Source organism: Bactrocera dorsalis, chromosome 2 (assembly GCF_023373825.1).
Source record: "Bactrocera dorsalis isolate Fly_Bdor chromosome 2, ASM2337382v1, whole genome shotgun sequence".
NCBI lineage: Eukaryota > Metazoa > Arthropoda > Insecta > Diptera > Tephritidae > Bactrocera > Bactrocera dorsalis.
The window spans coordinates 88,193,039-88,211,978 of record NC_064304.1 but is presented as its reverse complement, the minus strand read 5'-3'; the positions used below and the strand labels follow the sequence as shown (position 1 = coordinate 88,211,978).

The following is an 18,940-nucleotide window of genomic DNA, read 5'->3' as shown; positions in this document are numbered from 1 at the left end:
TCGGTAACAGATTATATACTAACTACCATTAACATAGTTGGAACACCAGAGGGCTATCTTCGAAACTTGGTAGCATTGAAGAACAGTTTGTCTTTACTTATCCACATGCTCTCCTGTACGAATTTATTTCGATGAATTTGTTATTGCTTTTATATGTATTTTTACAAGAGGTATCGAGCAGAGAAACGACGGATGACATCTAATATTTGACGGACGAACTAGAACTATTATTAAAAAGATGCACATAAGGAGCATAGATGGGTAGAATATACCATAAACCGATATACATATGTATATTTTATATTTTTTCCAACTAAGCATTCGTACATAGTTTTCAGTAAGCACATTTACTACTCCAACAGTAACAAGCTTACCAATATTCGTCAAAAGTCGTTTATCAAAAATCAATTTAAAGAAGAATTTGTGTATATTTTTTGTTTGTTGGACTTCTATATACGATAAATGAACAAAAAACATACAAAATATTCAAATTAAAAAAGAAAATTGCCCAAAAAGGCGTACATATTCGTACATATTGAAATGCACCTACGTACAAACATGCTTAACAAAGGAATGTCAACAAAAATTTCAAAATACAAATTGTATTGCATGCTGGTGCCTCCACTGTCCTGCCGCCTCGGTCTCTCGTCAAGCAATCACATATGCGAATAGCTCAGAAATACACCCGAAACATGCTCTTGGAATTCAATTTGCGATTACACATAGGACACTTTCCTTGACAGCTGACACACTGCCTTATACAGCGCTTGCAAAATAAATGCCCACACTGAGTGACCATCGGCCGATGCAACAGATACGAGTTCAAACAAATAGCACATTGAAAATTTATATTATCCTCCCTAGTTCCACTGTTGCTGCCGCCATTGCAAAATTTGTTATGCCTCGATTGCTGCTGACCAGTAGAGTTGGCGCCGTCACTTGTAACCGCACACGTTTCTCCTATATTAACGGTATTCACATTTGTACCGCTAATTCTACTCGCATTGTTGTCATTGCTGTCATTATGTTCCTGTGAAGTGGCAAGCGCCCCGCTATTGGGCCGCTGATATGGCGTGCCCGCTAACAAGCGAGACGCGCGCCGATGGCGGTGACGGCGTCGATGCTGGCGCTGTTGTTGTTCACGCACGCCGCTCAATAGGTGTTGCGCCAAATTCAGCAAATTAGCAATTTGCTCGGTCACCGCTGGCGCATCGGCGGTTGTGGCCGACCCTGAGGGTATTACCGACGTTGAAGTGCCAGATGTGGCTGCTACCGGCACTACCGTTGTAACCGAAGAGACCGGACTAGCCACTGCGAGCGGTTCTCGTGTATTATATTCTTCTGATTTGCCAACAATGTTGTTTCTTGTTTGGAAACTAGCAATGCCATTTATGTTACCGTTACAACTTGGTTGCAACGATGGTAGCTGTATCATCAGTTGAGACTTCGTTTGTGGTTGATGTCGTCTTAAGGACATTTCTGGAATTTTCTAAACTTATTGCAGATTTTAACTGAATATTTGCTGGAGATTTTGCTTGTTTTGATTTTGTTAATTTGCTGTTTCTCTTAATATTTGGTAGTACTTGAATATATTTGGATAAGAAAGTGTGACAAATTCTTTTCTGATTATTTCAAAAATGTATTCTTAATATTTTTCAATGAGTTTCGTTCCAAAAGCTAATTTGTAGATTGGGAAATTTTTAAAATTAAACTTTTTCAAAAGAATATTTGATAGGCAGGAACGTAAGCTATCGTTAATCGTTATCGATCACTGTTTTCGCAACAATTTCCATAGAAAAGCATTTATGTGTATTCGTATTCCATTTCGGATTCAATGAATTATTTGTTGACACTAATAAGTTTAATTATTTCAAAAGTTTTGGGGGAGCCTAACAGTCGACATTTGAGCTCAAACTATTTGAAATACAACAAAAAATACTTTAGTTTTATGTACTACTGTGCTCAAAAATAAGGTGACATTTGAATTTAAACTGCGCACGTCGAAGGATTTGGAGAATTATTTTTTTTAGGTTGGTAGTACTGTCAGTCACATTTATGTCAAATTTCATGTCAAAATATTCATTAGTGTTTGAGATACGTGTCGTTTTGTGAGCTGCTAAAAGTGAGTTTTTCGTTTTTTGCGATGTCGAAATTTGTTGAGCAAAGAATTTGCATTAAATTTTGTTTACGGAATCAATTTTCTGCTGCGGATACGTTGAGGATGGTGCAGAAAGCCTTTGGTGATGAGGCTATGTCTAAAAAAAATGTTTACAAGTGGTATAGTGAGTTCCAAGCCGGCCGTGAACGTGTCGAAGACGAAGAGCGTCCAGGGCGACCATCAACCTCAACCGACGAAGCTCACGTTCAACAAATCAAAGATTTGGTGTTGAAAAACCGTCGATTAACAATTAGAGACCTTGCTGATGAAGTTGGCATATTGAAAGGCTCAGCCAATACCATTTTGAAGGATGTTTTGGGCCTCAAGCGCGTCAAATCTCGACTGGTACCGAAAACATTGAATTTTTTGGAAAAAAGGCGTCGCGTTGAAGTGTGTGAAACGATGCTTTCCGACTACCAGGGTGTCATGAAACGCATTATAACTGGCGATGAGACTTGGATCTATGCTTACGACCCCGAAACAACCGATCAATCGAGCGAATATCGTGCCAAAAGAGAGCGGAAACCAAAAAAATCGCGCCAAAGTCAAGTCAAAAATCAAGGTCATGTTGACTGTTTTCTTCGATTATCGTGGTGTTGTGCATTATGAATTCCTTCCAACCGGTCAAACAGTCAACAAGGAATATTATTTGAACGTTATGCGTCGTTTGCGTAACGCTATCCGCCTAAAAAGGCCGGAATTGTGGAAAGACAATTCTTGGTTTTTACACCACGATAATGCACCATCCCATACTGCCCTCGTAATTCGTGATTATTTCGCCAAAAACTCAACCCATATCGTTCCGCAACCACCGTATTCACCTGATCTGGCGCCGTGCGACTTCTGGCTGTTCACCAAGCTCAAAAGACCGCTCCAGGGACACCGTTTTTATTCGATAGAGGCGATTCAAGCCGCAGCGAAGACGGAACTGAAGGCCATTCCGGAAAGTGACTACAACCAGTGCTTCAAGGATTGGAAAATCCGTTGGCATAAGTGCATTGCATCGGGAGGGGATTACTTTGAAGGGGATGAAATTGATTTGGAAGAATAAATAAAGAATTTTCAAATTAAATACAATGTACCTCATTTTTTGGGCACAGTAGTATATCAAAAAATCTATTTTTTATTAGAATATTTATCGATATGTTTGTGACAGTCATAAGTCGTCTAACATATCACAGCCTAGACTGTAGGTAACAATGAGTATTGACAATAATAGTGTTTATAATTTTATACTTGCAGTATTCATGATGTTTCTCGTTCCGGTTTTAATCAATGGCCCTTCATGTCCGTCCATACTTGGGGAGAGTCGCCGCATGGCGATTGGCAGTTAGAAATACACAACGAGGGTCGCTATATGGGTAAGTCACGCTGTGCCATTACACCCACAGAAATCTTACGTTTATATGCATACCATACTTATTAACGAAGAAGTATGTTAATCGGTCTGAGTTGAACCAGATAGTTATTTAACTTGCCTAATATTACTTAACCACTTATTATTATACAAACTTATACATTTACTTACATGCTGCGCTTGTGTGATAATATGACAACATCAAAATAATTTAAATTCTGTTACTAATCCCGAACAACAACAACAATAACTAAAAAACATAACAATAAATCTACACTGCGCTAACAATATAACATAACTGTATCTGTGCAACCGTGTGCGATTACACAACTCACAAAAACATTTGAACGTTGCGGCGAAAAGGTCACGCCTTACTACGTGAGTGGTCGCTAATATTCTACGGTACCACGCTGCCTATAGACCCCAATGACCCCGTATCGACGCCCCGCGCCAATTCCGCCGAAAACACCACGCCAAATTCGAATGCGGCGAGCACCACAACGAACCTCCATCAGATCTACTCGCCACAATATCCGCGCATCTCGTCCAATAACGTCGGCGGCAGCAGCAGCAATGCAGCAACTGGCATTGTTGGCGCCATCAACGCCATGCCGGGTGGGGGCGTGAAAATTCCCATTAAATTGCCAACACCGTCGAATAAATCCGTTTACACAGCCGCGAATGGCGCAAATAATCCATTGTTGAATGTCGCTAACGGAAGTAGTAAAAAGCAACAACAATTATATAAACAACAACAGCAAATACAACCGCCCGGTTATCAGCAAATCTCAGCAACCTATGGTGTCATATTGGGTTCACAGAGTACGAAACCCGGCAAGGGGACCAAAGGTAAAGGGAAGTCTGGTGAAAAGGGCAATGGCGGCAAGGGTGGTGGTAACAAGTCTTCGGCGAATAAAAAGGAACAACCCGTATCGACAAACACGAAAAACAAATTCTACCGCATATCGCAACAACAGCAACAGAGTGGGAACGGAAATAGCAAGTCGACCGGAAAATCTTCACAACAAGGCGGGCGCACGAAAGCGCAGTCATCAGAGCGTCTACACGGATATGAAGACAAGATGAGCCGGAAGGTTGTTGGTGAAATAACGTCGACGACAACAACTACAACCAGTACTGGTATGCGCCCAAGCAACAACAGTCAAAACGGTAAAACTTCCATCAAATCCAACTCGGCAAGCTCCAACACCGACTCTAACCCAGCCATCGCGAACAACGCGGCCAAAACTGCAGCTACGCAAATGACCAGCTATTCAAAGTTACCTGTCAAGGCAACAAAACAAATCAAGGAGTCACTGTTACCCTTGCAAACGCACGAAAAACTCACGGTTGCCTCATTCACCGATACGCGCATTCCGAAACTTTTCGAACATTACGAGAAAATACAGGCAATTTTTCCCGAGTTTCAACCATATCAGGGCCCAAAAGAGAAAGATACTGCTGCTGCTGCAGCAGCCGCCACAGCGTCGAAAGCTGAAAAACGCAAACTGGCTGCCACGGCGGGCATTTCGCCGCTGGACTACGAAGCGGAGACCTTCAGACCAATGTTGAGTGCGGGTAATAGTGGCAGCAGTGAAAGTGTAAACAATAACAAAAACAGCAACAGTGGCGTTAGTGGTGGCAGCGCTTCGAAGCCGTCACGTGAAAATGCCAAAAAGTCCTCGCCCAGTTTTGTTCCCGATCAGCAGATCATCAAGAAGCAGCAATTACTGCTCGCGGCAGCAGGAGTTAGTGGCGGCACGCAGCGTCCCATTGGCGGTGTACTCGGCGTGTTGCCCAACCGCAAGGATGGTGGCAGTAGCAATGGTAGTCAAACGTGTTCACGGAATGCTTCACGTTATCTTTTCGTTTTTTCTTTGGCATTTTAAGTGCGATGCGTATTAGAGATTATTTTTCAGTTGCAATTTTTGTTAGTTTTCGTTACATAGTAGATGATTTTAAAGAGATTTAGTCAGCGCAATAAACATTATTGTCATTCATAAAAAATGGGTCATAACTCTAGAGAGTAAAAGATCAAAATTTCTGCTTCCACTAAGCGCTAAAATTGGTATTAGAGTTCCTGAGCAACTTTCATTACATAAAAAAATATTGACAGCAATTTTAATATTGCAATATTGTCTTCATTAAGAATTCCTTTTAAAGTTATTACTCGATCTATCAATCGTGGCTTACGGGAGTAAACTCGTTTATCAAGCTGTAAATTCCACTCAATTTGAGTACCATAAAAGTCACTGCATACAAAGGAAACGTCACCTGCAGTCAGCCAACAGCACAGAGGCATTTTTCAGCGAATATACGCCCCGCTTTGTTGGTATGCAAATGGGAGGAAAATTCTTCAATCCGTTCGTTTTCCAACTAACGCTGACACCGCTTATATGTGGGTGCGTGTGTGCGCCATCAATCAAAGACTCTAAGGCAGATCGATATCCCGATTTTTTCGCTTATTGCCAACCATTTATATTGTTATGGCCGATGGTAGCATATTTCGGCCTCGCAATCGGGCTAAGTGCTACAGACATTCGTACGCGATAGCAATCAATCAAACTGCCGGATAGTGACACTGGACTAAGGGCAGCTGCTCTTGTTGAATGCTTTCACAATTCGCCATTTTTCGATTTGAGAGCGACTTGCGACTTTTTAAGTTGTTGAGCTGAAGTCGTAAAGTTTTCATTCGTGATTGTCTACGAGTATTTTACTATTGAAGAGGGACAACTACAATCCTATATATATAGTATGAACTTTTGCCGTCCTTAAAGGGTCGTTCTCAAACGGTCGAGCGATTGCAATTGGCTCTCGAACTCTACTCGGTGCCATAAATTTTAAAGTTGCACGCATTTAAAAAATTTATGAGCTTTAGTCTACACTTCTCTTGGAATATGCATTGTATAAGTATACATATGCACACATGTTTATCCTGTGAGGCATGGCGATGTATTCATCTCCTTTAAACTTAGTGCATGTTATTTGGCAAATATGAGGTCTTTGTTCAGCAATTGGTTTTTTAAGCAATGATTGCATAGTTATTTCTGTATTCGGTTTTGTTTCACATTCTCATATTCCTTTTGCATGCTAAGTGTTTAAGCTTTTCTCGAAATTGAAAGGCAATGGAAAGAAATTGAACAATTACTGCAACAACTGCACATCCACAGTCATACGTTTATTTATATTTTCTTAAACCCAAACACACCCACACTTAGACGCAATCACGTCGTTCAAGTTCGAATATGTTTCGTATTTTTTTATTTTGTTTAGTAAAACCATCATTTTCGTAGCTGAAATTATTATTTGTATTAATGTTTTATATACGTACATATCATATACACATGCATATTTAGTTTAGCTGTATTTTCTTAGCTAGGTCTATTTCTGCGGAATATTTTTACAAACTTCTATTAAATATTCAATTTTATTGTTCCTTTTTTAGCGCAAATCACACAATGGGACTTGATTTTCTATGGCACTGAAACACCCGCCCAACCGGAGGACGCGGTCCATATTAGTGACGGCCTATTTGGCAATGATATGGCTCACAACGACATCGAGTACGATGCCAATTTGCAGTGGCGAAATATGCAGCAGGTAAATACTCATTCTAATCGATCATATTCACTACTTTAACGTTGACCCAAACATAAATAAATGTATTTTATTTCATTAGATTTGCATCAGCCAAACGTTACGTAACTTTTTAGTTAAATATAAATTAACATTGTGACATCCTTTACAGAAGTTTAGTACTGAGTCATAAGTTTTTTGAATAAAATTTTCTTTTTTGTTTAGAATTAATTTGATTTTGAAATCAACTATTTATCGCAGATTTCTTTTTTATTCTAGCAAATCTTTTACAGCCCAGCTACTACTTCAGTATTTCTTCAATTTGACTCATTTTCTTTTTATCAGTTTCTTCTGACACTATTACGAAATAATAAGATCAGAGAGATTGGCAGGAATATCATGATTTCTCGATCTTCGCGTTTATGATATATTGTATTATATCGACAGAGTCGATCTTTCGTATATCACCATCACTCATATGGCTCTAGCTACATTCCTAAGGGTACTATAGTATTTACTCGGAGCCAATTTGAAAACTCAAAGTATGTTTTCAACACGAAAAAAGGGTTAAAAATTTTGTATGGGAGATGCCATCAAAAAAGGAACCTTACAGGATAGAGACCCGAAGTTCAAGAGTTTTTCATCAGCATACGCCAGCAGCTTTACACTCTTATAGAAGATGGTACCTTCTCTGTTTAGTGCTGCAGCTCCAGTAGTAGGTTGAAGAACTCACACGAATGGTAGTTGCCTTGTCTGAAACCTCCTTTGGTATCGAACGGGTCGGAGAGGTCCTTCCCGGTCCTGACGGAGCTTTTAATGTTGCTCAACGTCAGTTTATACAGCCGTATTAGTTTTGAGGGGATACCAAATACAGACAGACATCGTGGCATAAATGCAGCTCCTTTTCGTGCTGTCTAAAGCAGCTTTGAAATCGACGAACCTCGCGTTATAGTTTCACTGTTATAGTTTCACTGCCATTCAGCAGGCTGGTAAAATGTTCCCTCTATTTTATTTTAGTATGCTCTGGACATCAGTCACTAAACCTTCTGTTAGTCGCCGCAACTTATCGTAGAATTTTTGAGTATTACCCCTGTCGGCCAACTTGTCAAGCTCACACATTTTGGCCTTTTTCTATTTTTGTCTGCAAATGCGTCTCGCTTCACTTCTGGGTATCTATCCCATCCCGCACGTGTTGTGGTCGATTGTAACGTTGCGGGGTAGGCAGTCTGTTTTCTCTCCGCTGTGACGCGGCACTCCTCATCGTACCAGCTGATCTTTTGCATTTACCGAGCACCAATGGTTTCGGTTGCAGCTGTACGTAAGGAGCTTGAAACGCCGTCCAACAGTTCCCTTATACCAAGTTGTTGACGAGACCGGACATTCCAGGTAGATGCCCTCAAATCGTAATTTTTAATTCGTTTGCCATGATCGTCTCTCAAGCGAGGCTGTTTTTCACTGTTCATTGGGAACGTTTTTTACGTGGCGCACAACCTTATGAGAGATTGGTTCACCTCCTCACTTTAGCTCGCCTTCAAAGGGATGTTCTTTGGTCCAGAGGATACTTGGTCAAAGACCGAAAGTCGTGAACTGCATATGTAAAAGCATCGTTTCTGGCCACTCCCAAGTGAATGGCGATCAGAGAACTTTCCTCTCTTGCGTGAACTTCTACATATGACTCCATCCTCCTTTCTACCCTTGTGGTCATCTGAAAAATAAAACAATGATGCATTCTTGTCACAACACTAAAACGACTATAACTTCTGAAATAATTTGAATTTCGAAAAATCTTTTAAGCGAGATAAACTATCAAATCATGAAAAAATTTCAATTAGTTCAAATTTCTAGACTAGAATACCCGCTTAAGTCGTCTCAAGTTACTGGGGTAAATTTGAGTTATTCGAACCAAATTATTCGAGGTTTAACATCGTATTTTATTGAAATAAAAAATAAAAGAGAAATCAAAGATCTCGCTTACACTAAGAATATACTATAAAAGTTGCCGTAGTAAGTAAGCCGAAGAGTCCACTGCCAAAGCTTTAAGCTCTGATTTTAACATTTCTTTACCCCCTTTTAAAAATTCGTAATCCATGCAAATTAAAAGTTTTTCAGGAAAGTATATTTTTGTCTTGTATATCAAGGAATATGAAAGTTAAAATACTTTATTAATTGCCTCTAAACTTTAAAGCACCGTGCCGAGAAAATATCGTTGTGGCCAGTAACTCCTTGCTGCACATCGCCTGCATTCTTAGGTGCATGCTTCGACTAGCTTCTGGTTTTGGCATGTCCAACACCGCATAACAACCGTCGTGCAATTATGGTCAACATGCACACTGTACGAGTATGTGTGTTGTTGTTGATGTAGCTGTTGTTGCAAGTTTATTGTAAAAACAACACTCACAGAAATTAACATGGTAGAGGTAAAGGCCAAGCCTTGTTCGGGGTTCGACTGCACAGAATTTCAATGTGGCCTCTCGATGCCAGCCGACATACGAGTACATTCCAATATGCATATGTGCATGTAGGTGTTTGTGCAGAGCTTTGCGGGCGGCTTGTTGTGAGGCGCAAATAACAGACAAGAAATGCAAGAAGGTGGAGGCGACACGACTCGAGACACAGCAAGCTTTTGCCATTCCATCTTTTGGACGGAGGCAAATGCACGTTGCCGAGGAGAAGTGCGAGCCTTCATTATATGCAAATGTTGTTGTGGTGAAGCAAAATACAGTTATTGTCCTTCTGCAACACTTGTCAGTGCGGCAGTGAGGTTTATGAATCTTTAAAATTTCCATTCAATTTGAATAAATGCACTTGGCAATGGAGCAATCGCGCGGCTAACTGACTTCTGCATCAATTTGCATGCGGCTGTGGGGATTTTCCGTGCCATTTCACTCGCATAATGTGAAATTATCACTTGGCTCCGAGAAAGTTTTGCAGTTAATAAATATCTGTAAATTAATTTATTTATATCTTTTTTGAAGTCTCGTTAGTGACGCGAAGAACAACGGGTTCTTCCATTGCATTTTTTGTCCACTGAGGGGAAAGAAACTCTATTAATGTGAAAACCCGCATAAATTAGGTGCATCACAATGTCAGCTTAACGCCAATTTACATTACCCTTTCTGCCAGCATCCACATAGCTGTCAGCAATTTATGTTTGTATGTATGCAGGTTGGTTGAACATATGTCCGCAGGCCAACAACATTGGTTGATATCGGTAATGATGCTGCTTTTGCAATTTCATCGCCAGCAGACCACCAATCGAGCGCTGCAAGAAATCATTATATAAGCAGAAATACAAAGTTGAATATTAGGGTTGTCCACATTCCGAAAGTGATATAGGCATGAATGCTATCTAATATTATATTTTGCTCTTTAGTCCGCTGTTTCTGTTCTTTTTCTCAAATCATTATTTGTTTATTCGTACATAATGCATTTGAACCTCAAAAATTTGCCACCCCGTCTCCCCCACCCCCTTCTTGATTCTTACCAAATCTATTACGATTGCGTAATATTATATCTAAATATATGGGTTAGTATCCCAAAATTACTTGACGAAAAACAATATAAAATCGTAAATTAAAAATTAGTTGTTTTAATCATAACTCTGAAATTCATATGCTGACGAGCTCCATCCGTAGATCACCTTCCTACTAAAATAAAAGTTCCACCCCAATATGCATATGTATATACCTTCAGTTCTCTACGTAGTATATAAGTATGAAAGGCGATTTTCAGAAATCTGCATTGAATTCATTTTTGGCAATTCCAACTCGCTGTGATGTGCTGACAACATTGCCAGCGGGCAATTTGCCAATGTCGCTCGCTCATTCGACCGCCAAACCCGCTTTTGCTTATCCAGTTCAGTGAGCTGCCATACACGAACGAGTACATGCACCCTGCATTTGAGTTGCTCCCATAAACCGGCGCTGGCGTCTGTGGTTCTTTGCTCTGCCAGCAGATCTGGTTTAGTTGGTTGAATTAATGCCTGTCGTTGCTGGTTATTTGATGACGCTTTTTTGCTTAGTTGCAGCAGAAACAAAAAATTAAATGATAACGAAAATTAATGAAGAGCTAAAAAGGAGAAATCAAATCAAATAAATTTGGTGAAAATAAGTATGAAATTATAAACACTTTTTCAGTCAGTTTTATTTCTAATTCCGCTATTTCACCTGAACGTCTAAAAGTGTGAGATCAGAGGTGTTTTTGCCTTGATCTAGCAAAGGCGGAACCTTCAAGGAGAAAATGTTGAGATGATTCTATCTCATCTTCTTCTAAACAGTTGATGCAGCTGGCATGCAGTAGTCCAGTAACGAACCACAAGATACCAACGAGCTCCTACCCGTTCCCATTCCTTAGTAATTGCAACTGACATACATGTCCTGGCAAGCTCACCATTCCAACAATACTGCTGGGGTCACACACCCAAACCAGTCTAATCATATGATAACTCGATGCTGGAGACAAGATATCAACACATCCTTTCTCTAGTCTTGAGCGTACAGTCAGCGAACTCAAGGCTTATATCGCTGCCCTATGTTTGGCGTAGATAGTCAGCACTCTGAAGGATACTACGCTCTAAAGCAATGGATCTGCTGCTACAATTATGGCAGCCACCTCTGCTTGGAAGACGCTGCAGTGAAGATAATGGAAATTTGCAGACAGTGCACTCCTCCATCAACCCTCCCCGTAAGCTTTTACCCATTGAAATCAAAGCCTGCTAGAGTGCGCAGGTGCACAGTCATCTAAGTACCCAGATTTTTAAAGTCTGAGGGCAGCTTTCGCAGCAATAACATACACTTCACGGCGATAGCTACTAGTGCTACTTATATTCATTAAAATATTCAGTGCCATAGTTGGTGTGGCTCGTAGCGCACCACAAATACTGACGAATGCACACTTCCCTAATTTCTTCGCGAGTATACAGGGGTTTTCCAGAAAGTAATAGGACTGAGTCGATTTAAAATAAATTTATTGAGCCAATCGTTACAATTCTTTAAAACTTTCAAAATAGGCTCCTTCTGCGTCAATGCAGCGCTGCCAGCGCGATTTCCAACATTGAAGGCGGCACGGAAGGCATTCTCCGGAATATCGTTGAGAGCCGAGGTGCATACTGGTTAGGTCCTCTCTGTCGTCTCAAAATGCCTCTTTGTCTCGGGATCATACTCAAAGATCCATGACTCGTCACCAGATATTACGTTATTTGAAAATTGGTTTCCACTTTCACACATGTTAAAATTTTCTTGGCACGCTTCCACTCACCGCAATTTCCAGTCGTCAGTGACTACTTTTGGGACCATCTTCGCGCACACCTTGCTCGTGTTTAAGTGCTCCGTCAAAATGTCCCGAACCACAGATTTTGATAAATTGAACATCTGGGCAATTAAACGAATACTTAGTCGACGGTCTGAGTTCAAAACTTTGCGCACACGAATCACATTGTTGGTGTTTGTCGAAGACGCAGGTCTCCCAGCACAGTCTCCATCAGCAATCTCTTTCCGGCCCTCCAAAGAGGCCTGGTGCCCCCGAAACACACCACATCTTGCTAAAGCAATATCTGGGTCGCGTACCTCTGCTCTAACGAACGTTGCATTTTCAGCTTGCACCACTCACAAAAACACGTCGCATGAAAATGTTTGTCCTGACTCTTCGGGAGCACTGACCAGCCGCACGTTTGTTAGCTAGGAACGCCCTCTACCGAATTCAGTCGGTGGCGCACGCTCGGAAGTATAGTCGCAGCGGAAGAAAATCAGTCCTATTACTTTCCGAACAAACAGAAGCAACACAAGCAACGATGGCATAGGGATCTAATCTTGCCTATAGCAGCGCGTTAAATTATGTCACTTAATGTAGATATGTATATACATACATATGTGTAATTCATACAAATATTAGTAGGGAAAACAGTTAGTATACGCAAGGAGGACATTTTGCTTGCACTTTAATTTCTTAAGCTAAACTTCCCAGGAAAACAGTTAAAAAGCACTTTACTCCAAAAACGACAATAAAAACAAAAACATTCATACACAAACCTCCATAGATATGGCAACAAAATTGAAAAAATATAATAAACTAAAAGTTGAATAACCTGCTGCCGCCAATTCGTCTGCCACTGGGCGCTTCTTTGCGCTTGTTGCCGCGGCTGCTAGCATTACTCTCTCTCTGCAATCGCTTTTAACTAGTTTTCCTTTTATTTCGTTTGCAAACGAATATATTCGTCTGTCCATGTGTGCAGTGCTGGTTGCAATTTTTGCGTTTCATTAATGGGCAAAAGGCGGCGAATAGAGAATAGACATACCGTATATATGTACATGTGTGTATGAGCGTGTATAAATAAAGCAAATAAAACCGACCAGACCAGAGTAAAGACAACAGCACGCCACGACAAGATGGCAGGACGCACTCATGATAGTTGTTGCATTCGAAATGCACGAATAAATAAATAAATGATAAACATTTACCACTGCGCATGTGTGTGGCGGTATGTGTGCCCGCAAGTTAGCAAACCAAAGCCGTAGTAAAAGCGAATACATTATGCACTGTGGCTATGCAGCTAAGTCCCTTGAGATCCTTTAAATTTACGAGTGTATTTAGAAGTTGCATGTATGACACTTGTTGGCGTCTAAAAGCAATGCACACGCGAACAGGACTGGGCAGACCAGCGGGCAAACAGAACGCCATTACATTGCAGACAGTTAGCCCACTTTGTAGGTTTGAGTCACGCAGACAGCCCCCTGCAAAGGCAGATAGCCGAAAAATGCGCGCCATTGGTCATGCCATCGTTTGTGGTAGACAGCACGGCAACATGCAACATTCCGTGGCATGCCAAGCAGGATTTATATGTACATACATATATAAATTGGTACGTACACCAAAATGTCTGCTTTGCGGCAAAACACATTCCGCTGCAACGCTGGGAAAACACACATATACACGTTTGACCAAAGCGCCCAGCAAAGTGACCACGCAGAGTCATTTCGATACATTAAAGTGAAAACAACAAAAGCGAACACAAAGTTGCCAACTACATATGTACATACCTATATATAAGAAAAGCAATGTTGCAATTTTTCTTTGCCGCTTTCCCTACAATTTTCCTGACGGCGCTTTGCATTGCTACAGTTCATAGCTGCTTCACTGTTTTGGCATTCCCTGAAACATACTTTTCACTTATTAAGTTCCTTCTTAACTTTCGTCACTTCTTCATGGCTACTTGAAGTTATTCTTCGGTTTTCTGTTTTTTTTTTTCTTGCATTTCATACAGTTGCCAGTCGAGGCTTTTTCAGTTGGGCAACCCGGACACAAGATCCGAAGCTTTCTAACTCAATTACACTCAAACGCATATGCATTATTTTGACGCGCCTTCTCTTAAACTAAATTCATTCGTATTCCTTCATTTGCAGGTGGGTGAATCAAGTGTGATGGCCAACGATAAGACGAATGCGTCGTGCCTGAAGGCGACATCCGACCAAAGATGTTTAGGTTTGTGTTTAATTATCATTTTATTAACACAATTACTATTAAACTTCAATTGCAACAACAACAACAACAACAGCAATAACAAAAATGGCAATAGCTAGACACAGTTGTTAGAACAAAAACAATAACTAAAACTGCAAATATGCATAAAGTTGTATAAAGTAAACCTGTAAATTGATAGCAAGCCAAAAAGTAACAAAAACAAAAAAAAGAAAAAATGAAAATTCACAATAATAATAAGTAGACTACAATACAAATTGAGTAATCCGCGCAAGATTTTTCTAAAGCAAACACATTTTTTCAAAACTTTTATATTGAGATTGAAGCTTGAACAAAAGCTAGTTACAAAAGCACAAAAAATATTAAAACTAAAAAATATAACTAGAAATACAGTAAGCGTAAAAGATAAGATGTATGTTTGTACTGTGCGTGTAAGATTTCTTCTTCTAAAAATTTTCTTGTAAACATATTTACATTTATTTCAATAATAAATTTCAAAGTGCTGTGTAGATTGATTAAGTGGAGCCAAATTAAAGGGCAAAATCACAACCAAACTACATACATAGATGTCAAATTTGTTAAGTTAAGTTGGGTAATGGCTAATATACGTAAAAGCAGAAAACGCCAAGGATATACTTAAACAAAGCGCTAAAGTAGCAAAGCACATGGATTTTTTTTATAAAACGGTTTTTATGAGAAATTCAAAAATTTCATATTTTTAAAAATTAAATAAAAAACAATGGAAGTATTTGTATTAAGCGAAAATCGCTGAACACACTGACAGGTTGCTTAAATAACACACTTTAGATGAGACAAAAGCGAATTATACAAAACTCGTTAATTAGCGGCAAATAATTAGATACCCACTTATTTTGAAAGGGCTAAAATTGGGGAGTGTTATACTAAGTATTCATAACTTTAATTCTCTAAAAAGTACTAAACTTGCCGTATACGTAAGGTATATTCGCATTTAAGCTCGAAGTGATGGCTTTTACTACATTTGTAAGAAATTTAAAAGTAAACAAATTATATTTAGGGTTTTCAAATTTTAACTTTTAGCATTCGAATGCAATCTTAGGATAGCATGTGAATAAAACCAGAATTTCAAAATGTGCTCACATAAACTTCATTGAAATTAACATCTCTCCGATGCAAGACTTACATATAAAATAATAATATTTTCGAACTCTGTTATGACAATTGGAAAAAAAATTGTAAAAAAACTAACTTCATTTTAAAAAGATCCATGCACGTAAGCCTTTTGAATATTGCCTATAAAAAGAATTGCTTTTTTAATTACAAAGTGTAGTTACGTGTGTGTGTATTTGTTTTATATTCTTGTCCAAATTGTAGTTAGTTGTAGGAAAATAAAAACAAATTTAGGCTTTAAAAATACTCACTTTTCGAAAAAGAATAAGTAATTCAAAATTTCCAAGTCTTCCCGCTGCACACTGCTAAACACAAAATGTCTTTTGTATTTAATAAATAAGCACGGAGAACAAGCATTACTTATACAAGTTTTCGCAATGTTTTTTTTAACTTTTTAAAGAAAAACCTGCCAAAATGCATTTTGCGCCCCATTAAATAAATGCGTAGACGTATTTGTATGTATGTGTGTAGCATTTTTTGTAATTTTAATAAATGCACAGCATGAGAAATAGTCGAAAGGGCCAACATTTGAAACGTGAAGCGGACAACAACGCTGCGCAATTCACCAAATTTCACTCCCATCTTGCCAACCCTTACATCGAATAGAATTACAAGTAAATTTTCACGCTTTCGTTGCATGTATTTACTTGCTTCCATGTATTTGTCATCTGTCATTTATCCAACGGATGACAGCCAATTGAAGTCAGCGAGTCATCGTTGCAATACTTTTATTTGATGAACACATACGGGATATGTATGTACATATGTATACCCACTTGCTTTTTAACAACCAACAATTAACCGTTGTTGCAACATTTTTTTAGTTCGATTTAAAAGCACATACTCTAGACCAACAAAGTCAAATACATCCGATTATAATTGTAAAATCAAAGGAAAAACATGTGCATATCAAAGTTTTTTGCTTGCAAGCGTTTCTCTTCATTTTTTTGCAAAATACTTTTATTTCATAAAAGTTAATAATTTTGCATATTCCATGCTTTCATGCACACCTGAAGAACATTTTTTCAAACTGAAATTCTACTAACTATATCAAACCTATAAAAAGCTATTGTTTTTGTAACATTGTTGCTGGCACCGCAACATAAAGTTTACTCTCATTGCATGAAAGCTTAATAGTTTTCGTGGAAGCTAGTAAGCAATTATTTTAATTATGAGTGCATATTTTTTAGGAAAATATATAGAAGAATATTTTATCAAAACTTTAACAAAACTTTTGCTGAAAAGTAATCAGTCTCATTAAAATTTTAACAGTCGCAATTTTTTCCTCCAGATTTGTTGAGTAGTGTTATTAAACAATGCTTGCAAGCATATAAAAATAATCTAGGTTGTATTAAACAAATTTTATTAAAAAACAAAAACAAAAAAAATTTTCAAATCATAAATAAACTCAAGTTGAAAAGTTTCTGTTTTCGCATTTGTCATTTTTTGCACTTAAAATAACGAATAAATTCCATTAACGTTTAAAGTTGAAAAGCGAACTAAATATCTATAATATATAATTTTTTTAGCCAATGAACTAATATTTTCTTCAAAACAAATGCTTAAATATATGTTTATAAATTAAATTATGTGTTGCTGACAATAGAGCTAGCAAGGTCCACTCCAATTAGCTTCCGGAAATCTAAGGCTGAGCGCAGATTAGGGCGCGACTCGAAGCAACAAGGAAGAGCAACGAGTAAAAAGAGAAATTAATCATTATGTCAATCCAATATATGCTCTTTGCAATGCGTCCTACTGTGCTCAGTCTTAGATAGTTATTTAAATTTAAGACTAAAGTTTTCGTATTTTGTAAAATTTCAAAAAAAAAAATCACTGTCAGTTTTTATATGATAAGCACAAAAAGGTGGTAGGGTTTTCAGCCTAAAATTTTGGCCAAATATGTAATATAATGTAACGCATTAAGTTAATATACAGTGGTAAATAAAATAAAATAGGGTTAGTAATAAATTAAAAATACAGATTGCAATGCAAAAATCCGCATAAAAAACTAATATACAAAATTTATGTAAGCAAAAAGTTCCTGCGTTTCAAAGAGCGAACATTTTTAAGCGTCAAAAAACTATAAGAAATTAGAATTAAAATAAAGTAAAGAAACAAAGCGCTGCTGTAACATATAAAGTAATATTAACAAATATTAAATTTGTTCCGACTAATAAAAGGTACATTTAATATACATATTCATGGCATTAGAACTATTCAAATGTTTTCTTTTTTGAGCTGAATTAGCTAAGCATCGCAGAGCGCAAAAAATGTTTTGAACAATAATTTCCATATCAGTATGAATAATAAATTTACAAATTTGCAATTTAAATTTTGAATTTGAAACGCTTCAATACAAAAAATTTTGTCAACTTTGTATTGAACATAATTAAATTATATTTTTCACATATCAAAAAACGTTTTACATACGAAAAATACAATTCCAAACTGTATCCATGTATAAATTTGTACAATTAAATTTAGCACTTTAATTAATAGATCTGATTGTTTAGTAAAATATGTAGTGCATAATGTCTCAACTAATCCGAAACTCGTTAGAATCTTATTTTTTTTTTATATAATAGTATGACTTGCTTAGAGAAACTTTGCATTAAGCAAAAGTTTAAAAAATTAAACCGCAGAACAAACGGACTGGATGCTTATTATTTTCTTTGAAAATATAAATATTATATTAAATGTTTTGGGGAATTTACATCGCATTTTAACAACAACAGAGAAGGCAGTGTATAGTACGACTTAGAAATTTTTTCCAAACAATTCACAAAAAAAAAACACACGGCACGTTTTCAACACAAAATTCCAAAAACTCTTAGACAGCAGATTCTAAAAAAAATACGTGTCTACTCCTGACTCCTAAAAAGCTATTTAGTCATACACAGAGCATTGAGCACTGTAAAAGATCCGTTTTCTCTTTCTGAATGCGAGATGAGCCCCAATTCTAACCCATATGAACAATATTTTCTAATTTTTTGCTTTTTTTTTGGATAACGATATTCAATTTGCTTGCCATTTTTTCAATAATTTTTATTTAATATTTATTCTATAAAATTTTACGATTATTTTAAACTATTTGATTATTCATTTCAATATTTTTTCTATTAATAAATATATACAATTCCTTGATAATCAAAGTAACTTGAGTGCAATATTATGAATAATCAAATAAGTGTTAATTACGTTTACTACAAATACACATGTGTACGTAC

General features: G+C 37.8%; 2 protein-coding genes across 4 annotated transcripts in view; one reads left to right on the top strand and one right to left on the bottom strand.

Moving 5' to 3' along the window:
- The window catches only part of LOC105229647 (furin-like protease 1), a 298,513-nt gene that overhangs the window by 272,771 nt on the left and 6,802 nt on the right, over positions 1-18,940 (top strand). For all 3 annotated transcript variants that reach the window (XM_049448292.1, XM_049448290.1, XM_049448291.1), the window contains 4 exons: positions 3,401-3,519; positions 3,879-5,342; positions 6,961-7,115; positions 14,489-14,567. In XM_049448292.1, the coding sequence (XP_049304249.1) occupies positions 3,401-3,519; positions 3,879-5,342; positions 6,961-7,115; positions 14,489-14,567 (1,817 nt within the window). The remainder of the gene's footprint in view (positions 1-3,400; positions 3,520-3,878; positions 5,343-6,960; positions 7,116-14,488; positions 14,568-18,940) is intronic.
- On the bottom strand, positions 5-1,902 carry LOC109579778 (uncharacterized). The gene has a single exon (XM_019991529.3). The coding sequence runs from the start codon at positions 1,475-1,477 to the stop codon at positions 674-676; it is 804 nt and encodes a 267-aa protein (XP_019847088.2). The 5' UTR covers positions 1,478-1,902; the 3' UTR covers positions 5-673.

What these genes read in the sequence shown, in the direction of transcription:
- LOC109579778 (XM_019991529.3), bottom strand. Translation starts at nt 1,477, where the DNA reads ATGTCCTTAAGACGACATCAACCACAAACGAAGTCTCAACTGATGATA.